The 15,285-nt window shown below is 42.4% G+C and overlaps 1 protein-coding gene across 1 annotated transcript in view; it reads left to right on the forward strand.

Moving 5' to 3' along the window:
• Nucleotides 1-435: 435 nt before the first annotated feature.
• The window catches only part of lamc1 (laminin, gamma 1), an 84,116-nt gene continuing 69,266 nt past the window's right edge, over nt 436-15,285 (forward strand). Inside the window, exon 1 of the mRNA XM_036555008.1 lies at nt 436-1,071. Within this exon, the coding sequence (XP_036410901.1) occupies nt 699-1,071 (373 nt within the window). The 5' untranslated portion in view covers nt 436-698. The remainder of the gene's footprint in view (nt 1,072-15,285) is intronic.

Here is a 15,285-nt window from a genome sequence, read left to right on the forward strand (position 1 = left end):
GTTCCACGGCGAATCAATGTCCATTGTATATTTTTTAGTTTACGTGTTCACAGCAGAGCACTTAATTAATTTTATTAAAACTCTGTCACTAGTTAATTCAGTCATTGACCCCGTGTATCACGTAACCCGAGCAAACTGGGAAACTGGGATCACATTCGTCCTTTGATCTCTCACACAAGGTTACTTGGCTCTACGACACATTCGTTTAAAAACGGTGTAAATTATAACTGTTGCAGAGTGGATACACCTTTTCCCTCACGTGGATTGGCGAGGTAAAGAAAAAAAAAGACGTTTCTTTTTTTCTTGCCTTTTTCTAGCACCGGCTGGCCATCAAAGCTTCCCCCCGGGCGGAAGCAGACGCACGGATTTTTTTTTTTTTTTTACATTCCTTTGACTTGCGCACTGGGTAGAGAAGAGGGTGTAGTCGGACTCGCAGACTTTCCGTGCAAACTTTTTCATGGCGCTGGCCGCAAAGCACTGATTCAAGTGGGAAGACTCGAAAGAACGAAAAAGAGGGAGGGAAGGAAGAAAGCACCATTGGAGAGTGAGAAAAGGAAGGTTTTTTGTTTTGTATTTTTTTCCTCCATGGTTTTATTTATTTTATCAACTAGCTAGCTGCGGCAAAAAAGTTTGGAAGTGCGACACGCTACCGGACTGTTAAGCGTTTTATCTTTTAGAAATAGGTATTTTAACTCAAAATGCATTGGCTTGTTCATGTCTTAACTGCATTGACTTGTTTGGCTGCATGCAGCAATGGTGCAATGGATGAATGTACAGACGATTCGAACCGTCCTCAGCGCTGTATGCCCGAGTTTGTCAACGCTGCCTTCAACGTTACCATTGTGGCTACCAACACTTGTGGCTCTCCGCCAGAAGAATACTGCGTACAGACGGGGGTAACGGGAGTCACCAAATCTTGCCATATCTGTGATGCCAGGGACCCCAGGCAACACCACAGCGCCGTCTACCTCACCGATTACAACAACCAAGCGGATACCACTTGGTGGCAAAGCCAGACAATGTTAGCGGGCATCCAGTACCCCAACTCAATCAACCTAACCCTTCATCTTGGTAAGACCCACTATTGCCTTCCTAAGTAGGCATACTTGTGCCCAAGCATGTCAGCTAACCTTACATGTGAAACTGCAGGAATACCCACATTTAGTTTCCAATTAGTAGCCTATTCTGTATTTTAATTACTTTTACTGCACCAGACTGCTACATTGTAGTGGGAAACGATGCTGTAAAGTTTGTCCAGTGATTGCAACCCTTGTTTTGAGCTACTTAAGCTCACTAGTTTGAACTTCTGTTAGACCATTAGGATTTCTCATTCACTTAGCTAGGCAGCTAACATGCATCTGGTGCATGTAGAGTAATACCCAGCTGCTGACCAGAGTGCTAATGTGGTCGTCTAATATCCTTATTTTCTAAATATCGGGCACCTTTATTTCTGAAGACATGCACCATTTAGCTTTGTTTAACCATACAGCTTTAATGTTTTTCCTAAACTCTCTCAGCAGTCAGCAAGTGGTAGCTATCTCAGGCCTTTTAGTGTAAATGGCGGAACATCAATGGCTAAGACCATAACTAGGTAGTTGGTCTAGTTGGACTACTGCGAAAAGACTGCCAAAAAGATTTTAACGAGCTGTGCTGTCTGGAGTGTTTTTGGGAAAACTCGGTAATCCACATTGCCATTTTGATTGATGATTCTTACACGGGAGAACTGGGAACATTCATATTTAACTAGGTGCCTAGCTAGACCACTGTGGCTGCATTAATGCATTGCAAGCGAACTTGTTGAAAGCCGATAATGCTTTAACCTATAGTCTTCCTATGATTCATAGCTAGCTCGTTTACCTTTTTTTCCACGAAGTCCCTCATATGTGACGTATACCTCACACACGTTAGTCTTTATCTACATTTAACCTGTTAGAATTGCTACATTAAATTACCTTAAATGGCTTCCTTGCTAACCAGTCCTGGAGTTAAACAAGTTAGCCAGCGCAGGCACACGCAATGCATGGTGTTGGGGTAAAACCATTAACTTCACAGCTCCGGGCATTGATTTTTTTTTTTCTGGGGTAATACCGAGTTTTCCGCTCATTGTAAGGGAGTTTAAATAGTTTTGCACGAGGGAAACGCCGGACAGAGTGCAGTGGGATTTTTGAAGTTGTTTGGTCTGAATTGGGGAAACCGATTGATCATAAGCGAGACTAATTTTAAAGCATGTACACTCAACACTCACGTGCTATCAAACTTCAAGCGAGACTCCGCACAAAGACAGGGGGCTGAATCGTTCCACTTAAAGCGGATTTGACTGCGGAATGTTTTTGAAATGCAAGTTACCCTCTGCACATTATGAAAAAAAGTGATTCAGTCTGGTGCGTCTCCCGTAAACAGTCATGAATTGCTGAACAGTTCATTCGGTTCCCTTTGTATTTTTGTTCCCTTAGGGCACAAAAAATACCAAAGACTTTATTTACATGTTCCAGTTGTAACATGACAGCGTTAGGTAGTTGGCTGTAATTTCTTTAAGTCCATAAGATTAATTGTACGAACACTATATGTGTAACACGCACACAGATACACTCTCGCTCGCTCTCTTTTCCTCTCTTTCTCTTTATTTCACCTTTCATTATAGGGAAAACTATCTCAAGATGGCGTCCTAGGTCTCTCCTGTCGATGATCCTTATGGCAACATACCTGGCTTGCTCAGATCAGAACCTTTAGCTTCAGGAAAGGATATGCTCGCTCTGGGGAGATTGCGGAATGCTGTTTATCTAAATGTTTACAGTTCAATTAAGACGGAAACAAAACAAGTAACATGATGATAACAATGAAACAAAGTGTTTCTAAAAACCTGGTATCAGACTGACTCAGAACAAGCAAGTATTTAAAAATCCATACTATATTATTTATAAACTAAAACTGTTTCCTCCCTTACAACTACTGCTGTGCATCAAGATTTGTACAACATGACATGTACGTGTTCATAAATGTTTATTTTGCCTTGCATTCTGTGGAATAACAATTTTCACTGTTTCTAGACTGAGATTTTACATTTACATTTAGATATGCATGAAGCCTTACTGTAGTTATAGCAGTGCAAGTCTTTGGCTTCAGATGCAAATATTCTTGTTGTAGAATACATACAGTAGACTAAACATTGAAGATGCTTTAGGTTAATAAGGAATAACAACTGTGTCAAAAAAGTAGAGGAATTACGTGACCAATGTCCACACAGGTGCTTAATGTGAAAGTATGTTTTCAACTGTTGATGCATAGCGTTAAGGCAAAGGTCATTCATTTTAAATGAGGCCTCCACCCCAGTGCAGTGCTTTCACATTCTCTAAAGCAACACATGACACTGCAAGAAAAGTTAATCTTTGTACTTACAGTATATGTATATTTTTATCAGCCATAGATTTGTCACATGTTTTTTTTTTTGCAAGCAGATGTAAATAGCTTGGAAATATAGTGTGCGGTGGAGCAAAATATTGATAGAGATTGTTCATGTAGCTTTCAAGCTCTTAATAGGACAGTTACTGTATAGTTAATGATGGTGGGAAGGACATGAACCCTTTCTTATCAACACTTCCCAAACCTACAGCTGAAAGTCATAAAGTTAATGTATCTTTGGTTACTTTTATCCCTTGAAAATGCACTTACTGATGACACATGTCTTCTGGACTCCTAGTTTTTGGAATCTCTCTGTTTGGTTTCCCTGTTTTACAAAGCTGGTCTGTACATGGACATGATTCTCCCTGGCTATCATCACTTTCAGTAGAGATGACACAAAACAACTACTTTGTTGTCAGCATACATTGGTTTCATGATGCAAGTGGTCTTGACCAAAGTCTGTGCCCCATTATGCCTTGATGTTTATGCTGAGCGCTCATGGTTTTTAAAATTCTAGTTCAAACGGTGCAGCTAGCCACTGTTTGCATGGACATTCCACATTACCTCACTCTTTCTCCCTGTTAGCTAGTTAGCTTTGTGTGTGGGTCTGATTGCAGCTACCTAACTATGTCCATTTACTGTCTGTTTTCTGTTGCTGTGTGTGTTATCTACCTCTTAGCTTGTGTTTGTTGCAAATTTGGCTAACTGGTTGCATTTATATTCAACTGCCACAGTTTAAAAACAGTTTTGCTCATGTTTGGTTGTGTTGCGCAGCCTAATGTGCCTCAGGTCAAGCAGGGTCCGATGCCTTGTAAGTTGTAGCAGTTTTCTGTTGCTTCATGTTTGGGATGTGTACTTCCTTAGACATTAAACAGGCACAAATATGTTTGTTCAGCTGTTGGTATGCTTAGTGAACTGGCATTGAGGTGGGATGGAAGATGGAGGTGTGTGCTAGGCTACATCATATTGAAAACTCGCTCAGCCCCACTCCCTTCAGCTTTTGAACAGTAAGCCATTGTTTGAGCCTCCATGGGGGTCAGAGGACTAATCAAAAATTTTACACCCGGGTCCATTGTTGGGGTGGTGTGATATTTACAGGCAGCTGACCAGGAAGGCTTGGGTTGATGGTGATGCGTATTTGTCATAGCCTCTTCTCGTCATTAATGCAGTGCTCTTGCATAGGGTAGAAAGCAGTACTGTGCTTAATGTTATGTAGCTAGTTTTAGGCACCCCCAAAGCCAACATAATTTGGCATTGAAAACTGGAGTATCATGCTGTTTCTGTCATCCACCATTTTCACCTACCCAAAAAATAACATGAATCGAATTGGGAGTGACGTGAGTGTTGTCCTTGAAACCTTTCCACCACAGTTAAAATTGTATGCCATTTTTTTGGAACTGCATGTCACTTTAAAAGGAATGTAGTCAAGCTTTAAGTGCCATGCTGCCTCTTGCACTGAAAGATGAGTCATTGGCCCATAGCAGCTGAAATGCATATAGTAATAGGTCTAACTTAGTATCTATATCTAAGGCTCATACTGTAGTTAAATAAATGCTGACATCATGCTTAAAATGTTTGTTCCTTTTTATCTGATTTAAGTTTGTGATCAAATATAGCTTTGCTTCAATTGTGTGTGGACCCCCAGATTCTGTTGGTTTTGTAGCATGTGAGCATAGCTGGGGGTTCCACAAGAACTGTAGTAGGATTTGTATTTGCTAACAGTGAGCTTCATTTCAGTTATACGAATTGTTAGTAATGGTAACCTTTGATAACTTTGTGTCCATAAAGATGGACATGTTTGTGTCACCACACTGACAAAACACAGTTGTGTGTTTTTATGTTTTTGTATCCTTTAGGCCAAATAAACGGCTAGTCTCGACAAGTGAGTTATTCATAGCAGCGTGTGTATAGAGAGTTTGTTGGGTTGAAAAAATCTAGCTGATGTCAATTTTCTATGTTATGTTGCCTCTCCTTTTGGAATTTTCTTTTAAATTAATTTGATTTGATTCATTTGAATCAGTGCAGTGTGTTTTGTGCAGATGGTGGCCTCACTGGAATGCTTTGTGCCCAAGCCTGCTCATCAGACATTTAGTCTTTAATGCAGAGTAGAGGAAAGCATCTGTGCCTAAAGTGGAAGCAAAAGCAATACTTGCTCACAAGCTTGAATAAATCCATCCATAGTATCCATTTACCACCTTGCTAGCTTTTGCTGTGTGTCCTGCCAAGCTCCTGGCTTTTGTTTGCTGCAAATTCGGTCCATTTATATTCAACTACCACAGTTGGTGGTTGAATATAAATGCAGACAGTGTTGTTATGGTGTCCATGTTGCTCAGTACACTAGAAAAGCAGGAACTTCAGTCACCCTGGTCTGAAGGGGCTGGTCTGAGAAGTTTGGTTATGGCCCTCATGATGGTTTTTAGCGTAGGAGGATGGATAGGCAGCACAGCCGGAGGTCGCAAAAACAAGCTTCTGGAGTGACCTTGATTTTGAAAGAAACTTGTAACATGACCATTTTTAGCCTTCTGCTATGGCTTTGAAGCTCTTTGGCATCTTAGAAAAATGGAATGTTTCTGGCTCGTTTCTTGCATTAGCGAATGGGCCTTACAGCTTTCACTTGCAGCTTTAGTGTACAGAGAGGATTCCGTCAAAGTTACGGTCAAGAATAGCGACGTAGTAATAGTTGCAGCCTCTCGTGAACTCATAATGGTCTCATTTGCTAGTACAATAAAGTTACATGAATCTTTGGAAACTGTTTGCTGTAAGAGATGGACTTTTGCAGGGAAACCATGTTTTAGACATTTTCTAACTGTATTTGGCCAGTTCCATCACAAATAGCTCAAAAGACAACATTGATGTCCGATGTGTCATCTGTTTATTCAAGGTACTGGAACTATATATTGGATATTTAATAACAGATTACTTGTGTAATAATATATGGCCTGAAGAAGCAATTATGCAATTAAATGGACCTAAATGGTATTTTGTTCAGTGAAAGGTAGAATTAAATTTTTAGTTATGTGTTGTGATTGCTGATGTAAAATGTCTTTGAAACTCCTAATTTCCAGTTTTTGAAGTTGATGAAAGATTATTGCTGCTGTACTCAGACCTTGTCATTGCTTACAGAGTAATGTCTTTGAAGCTGATAATTTCAGAGCTGCTTAAAGCATATGAATGATTAAAGTGGACATACTTGAATTCTAGTTAAGGAGACGGTCATGGAGATTGTAAGTTATGCGCAGTCACGTGCAACGTGACCCTCCATTTCGTTAAAAATTTAAGGTTGTGTGTGACAAAATTGGTTATATCAGTACTCGCCGCGAATAGGGTTTCTCTTAGCTATGTGAACATGCTCTCCGCCCCTGATTTAGCGTTGCTTCGGCATGTGCCTCTCGCTCACCTATCCCACAGCAGACCCCGCAGCAGCTCACCTGTACAGCACCTGCATATGCAGTTAAGGAATCGCAAACCACGACAGGAAGCCGAGAGTGTTATCACTGTAGAAATTTGGAATGATAAAAGTACCAGCTATTAATTTCTGCATAGCACGCCCTGCATTTTGTGATGCCAGAAAAATAAGGAATTCGAAGTCCTTTCCTCGCTGCTGTCTTATGGGATTCCTGTGCTGCTGTGTGGGAACGAAAACATCCAGATTTCGTCACTCCTACAAGGTCGTGACCCTCTTCCCACTTTTAGCCACGTCTGAGAGAGACCGGTCGCAGACCAGGTTAAGTTCTGCCTGGAACGAGTGTAAACAGACGAGGCCACAGTTATTTTATATCTGGCTATGGGCTAACCTAATCACGGCTTGAGTCTGCGGCGGCTAACCTAATCATGGCGCAATACTGCGGGGGCTAACGTAAGCATGGCTTGAGTCTGTGGCGGCCACCTTATGTACAGCGTGAGTCTGCGGTGGCTAAGTATAGCATTACTTGAGTCTGTGGCAGCTATAACCTAATCATGGTTTGAGACTGTGAGGGCTAATATAAGCATGGTTGGAGCCTGCAGTGGCTAACCTAATCATGGCTTAAGCCTGTTGCGGCTAACTGCAGCATTGCTTGTGTTTGTGGCAGTTAACCGAAGAACTGATTGAGTCTGCGGCGGCTAACGTAAGTGTGGATTAAGTCTACAGCTCACTGAATGTTGAGACTGGGTACGCCCTACTTGTGTAAGCAACAGAATAAAATCCTCCAGTCCAAACCAGGTCAGAGTGCCATTGGCAGAAACGGGCCTAAATAATGGCCTGGGGCAACAGTTAGTTGTATGCGTCAGACCAATTAAAGTAACTACAGCATGTTTTAGGAACACCAAACAGGTCGCAATTAACTCCTTCAGGATGGGTGTTGCTGTGGTACATGTTTGATGTTGTGTTTAAATGGAGCGAGGAACTTTCCACTTGCAGTGACATGGGCTGTAACGACTGGATTTTGGGGCCCTGCACAGGACCAGAATGTCCAGACAAGGGAAACCTCTTTATTGAGACAAAAAAAAAACAAGGCAGACAAGTGAAGAATCTGAACCAGTTGAGCGGCCTTCCCTGCCTCCCTGGAAGCATGTTGCTTTGTCTGGTGCTGGTCTCCCCCGTTATCACTCTGCAGGCATGAGTTCACTGATTAAATTGTACGCATTACGCGAATCATTGAATTTCTGCTTCCTAAGCAGAAGTGATATTGTGGAGGAGGTGTTGCTGGGAGTGGGAAAAAACCGCACCGGAGCGTGTAATCTGCCCGTGTCAGCAGCGCATGAAGCCACGACGCAGCAGTGCCCTAGCAACTGTGGCCATGGGGGTGGGGGGGGTGGGTGGGTTGTGTGTCTGTGTTGTGCCAGAGACTTCAGACACCTCATTGAAAGCACCACGTGGAGGAACGGTGCATATCAGAGTGTTTGTTGTTATCGGACTCCATCATGTGGGGCAGTGTCCTTCTTGTGGCGCATTTAAGTAAACAAGGTTGGCAAGAAACAGAATTTAGCATTTTAAAGGAGCCAGTGTTTGAGCGTAAGGCTGATTTAGATATGGTTTTGACGTAGGACTAGGGTGTGTCCCTGTGACCTTGTAGCAGTGAGTCAGTGAGTGTTTAAGTATTGTAAACACTGTGCTGTCTTTCTTTATTGATGATGTTATTCTCTCCATTTGATAGTATTTGAATATGATACAGAAGTCCAGCATGTTGTTTTTTTTTTTTTTGTTTTACACACATGCACATGCACACACACTCACGATTTTATCATTGATGCCAGTGTACTAGACATTTACTATTGTAAATGCTAGTATTCCAGACATCCTGTTAATTGGCTTCTGGGGTCTCCAGTTATGACGATTGTAGATGCTTCATTCGGACAGTGAAGACTTTACAGATTGCTGACATGTTTGTGCGTGTGGCCAAAGACAGCTATAGTTATAGTTATAGCTATAGCACAATAAAAATGGCTCTCACGTTAATACAATTAAATAAGAAATTTTCCCTCACAGTGTTACCAGGTTTCCTGCTACAGGAACTATCTGGACACCTGCCACCACTGCCTGGGACAAACAAAATTGATTCAAATATAAGTTTCCCAATAAATGTGTGCTAATGTGTTAAATTCAAGCAGATTCACTACATATGTTTCACAGTCCGTTTGCTACTTCAGTTCAAAACTGAGGAACGGAGGACTAGCTCCGCCACAGTGATGAAGCATCAAACTTTGTAGCATTGTCTTAAGTGCAGATATGGTATATACCTGATGTAAGTTTTTCCTTGTGGTGCACGTGAGCAATGTCTTATAGTTTTCTGTTGGTTCCCGAAATATAATATTCCTGTCGGCCAACAGCTGTTTATACCCGTCCACTTTCAGTATTAACTGAATCACTTCAGCTGTGGTGACCCCTAACTGCATTCCTGCCGCCTATTTAAGGCAGTCCGTTTCCCTTGGTAAAGAATTTGCGGCAGAGGTTGCTGCTGTAGCTTTAGTTTTAACTTTGGCTGATGAACCCATAGGGCTAATTCACTGTAGTGAGTTAAATTTCAAAGAAATTGTTTTTCCACTTGCTGTAAGCTCTGTTAAATTACGGACATTTTAATTAAATTACTGATAAAATCCTTTGTTATATTTGAGTGTACAAATATATACATCAGTTGGTGCAACGTGAATGTTAGAAGAAATGAGATTGACAAGGAGAAGAGAATGGGGGGGGAAATCGCAATGAACAAGTTGCGGCCTTTGGAGAGGAAGCATTTGTGTTGAACGGGGTGATGAGTGAGGCTTGTTGGGTGGGGGTGGGGGTGGGTGCATCAGCAACGGTGAAATGCATTGCTTGGGGGGAACGTGAACTTAGAATGGGGGAAGGTAAAACACAGCTTTAAAGGGAACGGATGTAGAGCAGGGAAGGTAAAACGATGTTTAGAGGAAACACAGATTGTAGAACAGGGGAGACACAGTGTTCTCTTGGTGAGTAGTTACGACCTTTGTGTGGCTGGAAGCTAATGCTAGTTTAATTTTTTTTTCTGTTTTGTTTTTCGTGTTTCTTGGCTCTGCTTTTCATGGCTTTTTATCTATAAACCAGCACACTTCCTAGATGGGCTCGTTCGGAGAGGAAGCCTGCGTGCTGGGACCTGCCGCACAGACATCACTTATTCCAGAAAGGTTGAAAATGCGAGGGGGGCCGGCGAGGAGGAGGGGTGGCGGAGAGAGATGAGCTGGAGAGATTTACGGCTCTTTATTTTTAAGTATACAGGGGAACAGATGTGGGCTTGAATTGTCCGATCCTTTAATGCAGCACGGTGTCTGGAACCGTAGATGAATAGAGGAAAGAGACAAACTTTGACTCAGTGAAGGGAGCAGTAATTAAGTTGCGGCTGATGAGGCGGTGTTCAGTCCCTCAGCTATGCAAATTAGAGAGGGTAAATTTTATACTGTTTTACTGGTTAATCCCTGAGAGCTGTCTTAATGATTGACTCGCTGACAGCGGGTAATGCAGACTTCAGAGAAAGGCAGCATGTGTATTGAGTTAGTTTGAGCAAAAGCTCAAATTGAAGCCTTTGTAAAACCATATGCACAATGTCAATTCCCCTCATCACAGCACTAACATTTACCATTCGTATTGCCTAATTGCAGAGTAACTGCCTTTTCCACACCTTGTTGTTGGAAGCAGATGAGTGTACACTGATGCAGTTGAATTTTGGATTCATGTTATTCATGTAAAAAATAGAAACCTGCTGCCTTTATTTAACTTCAGCATTTGGCTGAAATTTGAATTTTTGTATCTTGGTGAAGCCTCAGGAAAACAGAAGCAGCTGTTTTATGTACAAAATTGCATTTCATGTCTTAAATCTAATAACTGCGCACATTTTTCTGGCCAGTGCTGGCGTCAAGCATGTTAAATTTTGTTGGAAGAAGCAGGGTCTGCATGAAAAGGCCCATACTGAAAAAATATATTCCCTAAATCTCTCCAATGTCCTGTCCTTTTCATCTAAAATGAAAAGTAAAATTTCAAATATCCATGCTTTGGAGCATCTTCTCGTCCACTTCTTTGTGTGGGTTAAGAAAAGCGGAAATCTCCCCTCACAAACAGAAGCATTTGAAACCTGGGGCAGTAGTGTGATGTAGTGGTAAAGAGCAGGACTTGTAGCCCAAAGGATGCTGGTTTGATTCCACAGTGAGCCACCGCTGTTTTACCTTTGGTCAAGACACATAACCCAATTGCTCCAGTAAATATCCGGCTGTGTAAAATGGATGATACACAAACTGTGTAAGCTGTTATAGATATGTGTTTGCTAAGCCAACATCAGTAATAATGATAATGATAATATTCATGTAAAAATCCCTTGGCTTCAACAAAACATCCCGACAGCATGTCCTTAACAGTAATTTTCTCCACGCTGGTCCCCATGGGGAGGATATTGTGCCGGAAAAGTTTCTGGATTTTCTAGATAGTCACCAGATAGTCAGCTTGGAATCCCTCATATTGAAAGTTCTGTCTCTGCCGGCATTGAGGTTAAATTTGCTGGCTCGTTATGAATGTTATCGAAGGGGCGCAGTCTGAAAACATGGTATAATCAGCACAGGACGCCAGAATCTCCTGTTACTAACTAGTTGGTGTGGGTAGAAGGAGCGGAGGAGCTTCATCTGGTCTTGATGGAACATCTGTGCATTTGCTTTCTCTCACTCCACGCTGGCTCTGTTGGCTTGTCTGTGTGGTTGAGTCTCTTGTGGTAAAGCGCTGAACTGGTGGTTTTGAGGTATGCCAGCTTTGGTTTGCGGATCTTGTTCCCCACTTCCGTTCCAGAAGTTTCACATGAATATGTCCACGCAGTATTTCCTGTTTCAGTCTGTTTATATGAAATACTTTCATGCTGTATTTCTTCATGGTGATTTGAGTGATGTCATGTTCAATAAGTTTGAGGTAGAAATTAGTTGCTATGGTGTAACGGCTTAGAATTTTTGAAAACGGACCTGTTCTGTGTTGAGAAGGTGGCATGTTAAAATGTAGTAATAAGAGGAATCTGTTAAAATGTGCTTGTAATTTCAGACATCACTTTTTTGAATGCTTATTTATAATATTATTTCAGTCAAATTACAGTATTTTCCACTTAATTTAGTATATTCTGAGAAGTCACACTTCACTTGTTCCATTTCACTTACTGTCACACCAGCCCCATTTAAAAAAAATCTTCATCTGCTGATGAAGAATTTGAACAATGACGGAGGTGTCCCCCAGAGCATATTTCTCCCTCTGGAATTTGGAGGAATCCCTACACTTGAATGAAGGCTGGGGCCTGACAGTGCATGGATGTGCAGCCCAAATGGTTTGAGGTTGCACAGCTGGAATCTCTTCCCCCACTGCGTGCTCTCCCAGAATGCTTTGCCCTCCCTCAGCCAGCCGAAGAGCACCCTCCCCCAAGCCAGCTCTTGTTAGAGCTAAGAGACTGACACTGGACAAATACACAGGAGTTGGATTACCTGCTACTTCCGAATGTGTGAGGAGCTGTCTTTCTCTGCTGCTCAACAGAAATGGAAGCCCACAAATGTTTGTCCATTGTGGTCGTCAAAGACAGGATAGCAGAGGAACATTGCATTATTGTAATGGGAAGACAGAGGAACATGGTGGTCCTGAGATGGGCTGTGTGAGATAGTTTGTGTTCCGTTCCTTTAACTCCCAAACCCTCTGTTTGGGTTTTGTTGAGGTAACGTACGTGTGCGGACTAGCCTTAGTATTTATCACATTGTGCTAATTCCTGTGGTAGGGGGCCAGGCCTGACGGTACAGTGCACCCCTCCCCCTCTGTACACGCACGCATCAGTATCTTACCTTGTGGAAATGCAGATGGTTTCCTCAAAGGGTGTAAAACAGCAATTAAAACAACTGAAATGTTTAGGTGGTTTAAAATGTTTAAAATATGTACACAATGACAGCAGTTCAGCATTAAAATAAATTCACTTTGACACACACGTTCATTTAACTTCAATAACATTTAAAGTTAAATGAACTCATGCCTCCTTTAACTACTTTCAACTGCTGTACTTGATCAGTATCGGAGCTACTACTGGTCACCATATTTCCCCCCAGATATGATTTCACGCCAGTGCATGGGTGCAGAGTATCCACACACGCGCCAGCATTTCAGCGCTCTCATTGACTGCATTATGTTCATTGTGCATTTCCCATGTTAAATTGGAATCACGGGTGAAAAGCAACCAGTTATCTTCTTTTTTTTTTTTTTTTTTTCTTGGCAAGCATAGTGATCAGGGTGGTTGGTAAATTATGTGCCTGTGAAAATATGGGCTGTTTGTTCCAACAAGATCCAGTTGTCACCGCACACATCTCAGAACTCCCCATCGGAGGCGTGCTTCTGTAATCCTGGTTGATCCATGCACGGGGCACTCAGCAGTGCGTCTGCAGAGGACACTCCACTCTGCATCTGTCCAGCTTCACCGAAGGCTGCGGAGAAGGGACTTGTGGGTAGACAGGACCGGCCACTGCCCACAGCCAGTCCTATGGATGAGTCCCTGTGGTCGCGTACAGGCATACACGCTCATGCAGGGCCCCTCCGTTTCAAAACTGGAGAATCTCAGTCTGTTTCTGCTTTTGGTTTGGCAGCTGCAGCCCATGTGCTTATGAAACGGAGGCTGTTGCTCGTTTGCAAATGTTAAGAGGGTGGAGAGAACTGGCGAGGTAGTCAACACATCTGCTCCCCTGGTAATTGGAACATGGCTTATTAAAAAGGGCTGTTTAACGGTTACAGGAACATGCAAGACAGATTCTGCCACTAGGCTTCTTGCCATTGTCCCAAAACTGAGAAACCAGCATTTTAGTTACAGGAGCAGTTCCTAACGATCCCCTGGGTGGGTTTCACGAGAGCATAGACTAAACAATGGCCATAAACCTCTCAATGGGAGCTGAGGATTTCTAGTGCTGGTCACTGGGAGTGGAACTGCAGTGTGGGAAAGGCTAGAGGAGTTGTTTTTTTTTTTTTTTTTTTTTTTTCTTCCTGCCTCTCCACTAAGGCCCTGATTAGTTCCCAAGGTCACCTGGATCAGAGGCTGGGAGACTTTCCCAAGCTGCATGAAAAAAAAGGGCCTTGTCGTTTCTCAATCGCGGCCAGCTGCTACAAATTATACCGGCAGCGACAGGAAGAAAAGGAGGCAGGTAAGCCCTATTGTTAAGTGCTGAAAGGTATGGTCTCTGTGTGGGAAGCATGCATTTACACAGGATACAGTCGCCAGGCTTACTGTAGCTCAGGCACGTGTGTGATCTCATCCTTGATCCAGCGGAGATGAAATACCTGGCACTGTCTTTACTGAAACAGACGGCAGTGGTGCAATATGGCTGCTCGTGAGGAGCACATTGAGTAGTGTTTCCTTGTACTGCGCTACAGCAGAGGGATAGAATCAATGCTGACACCGGCCCTCGCTCTCATTTTAATTCATATCTATGATCATACGGTGTTCCTTTAGATTTTGAATGTACTCAACCTCGCCTAACGGGTACAGGGACCGAATGAGGGAGTCTTGATTTGGATTGTCTGATTAGCTGTGGCTCTCATTCGCTGAGAGCTGGCTGTGATCAGCCAACATTGTTTTCTCCTGTTCACAAGTGAAAGAATCCATTTGTATTGAAAGGGTCCTGGTGGCCTGCTGTCCTGTGGAGAAACAATCCTGTTGTGTTCTACAGGGCAGTAGCACATCGCGGCTTGTGGAGTTGCACCACAACACGTCATTCAGTAACGCTACAGTTCTTATGTTGTTATTTACAGCAAGCGACCCAGTTGTCCCTGCATTGAGGTGCTAGATGTGCTTTGTAGCTAGATTCAGAGCTAGCCTAATGTCATGGTTGGGTGTCTTTTTTTTTTGACTGGCTTTGAAGTTTGATTTGGGACCACAGTAGCATTGACGAGAAACAGCCTGATCATAGCTGCTTTCACGGCTGAGTTACAGGTGATAATGCTGGGGAAATATGTGGAAATTACAGAACGCCGGTGCCAATTCAGCAATAATGTAACTAGAGAGGTAGCCAGCATGGGTTTGCTTAATTGGTTTTGTGCTGAAACAACATTTCCCTTATTGAAACCTTAATCATTGTTAATGTTTCCCCGCAAATATACAAGCATCATACTGTTTGCTGTATATTTCTTCACAAGTAGTTTTCATTTTTTGTGAAGGTAGCAGACTACAATGAAAGATCCTGACCGATTTATATAGTCTTGCCATATGGTATAAGGAATATCACGGAGTCTGTATAAGGGCTTTTTGCCGTGGTTTGTCCAGCACAACACCTTGAAGTGTAATTATAAAATAAATTCTGAAGTGAGTTTTCCTGAGAAAACTGTTCACACTTGTCAAATTTTACATGATTATAAGTTAATGGAAGTTTTCATACAACAGTTCTACTTGTCGCTTAAAATCTGAGACA

The sequence above is a fragment of the Megalops cyprinoides genome, chromosome 20 (assembly GCF_013368585.1).
Source record: "Megalops cyprinoides isolate fMegCyp1 chromosome 20, fMegCyp1.pri, whole genome shotgun sequence".
Taxonomy (NCBI): domain Eukaryota; kingdom Metazoa; phylum Chordata; class Actinopteri; order Elopiformes; family Megalopidae; genus Megalops; species Megalops cyprinoides.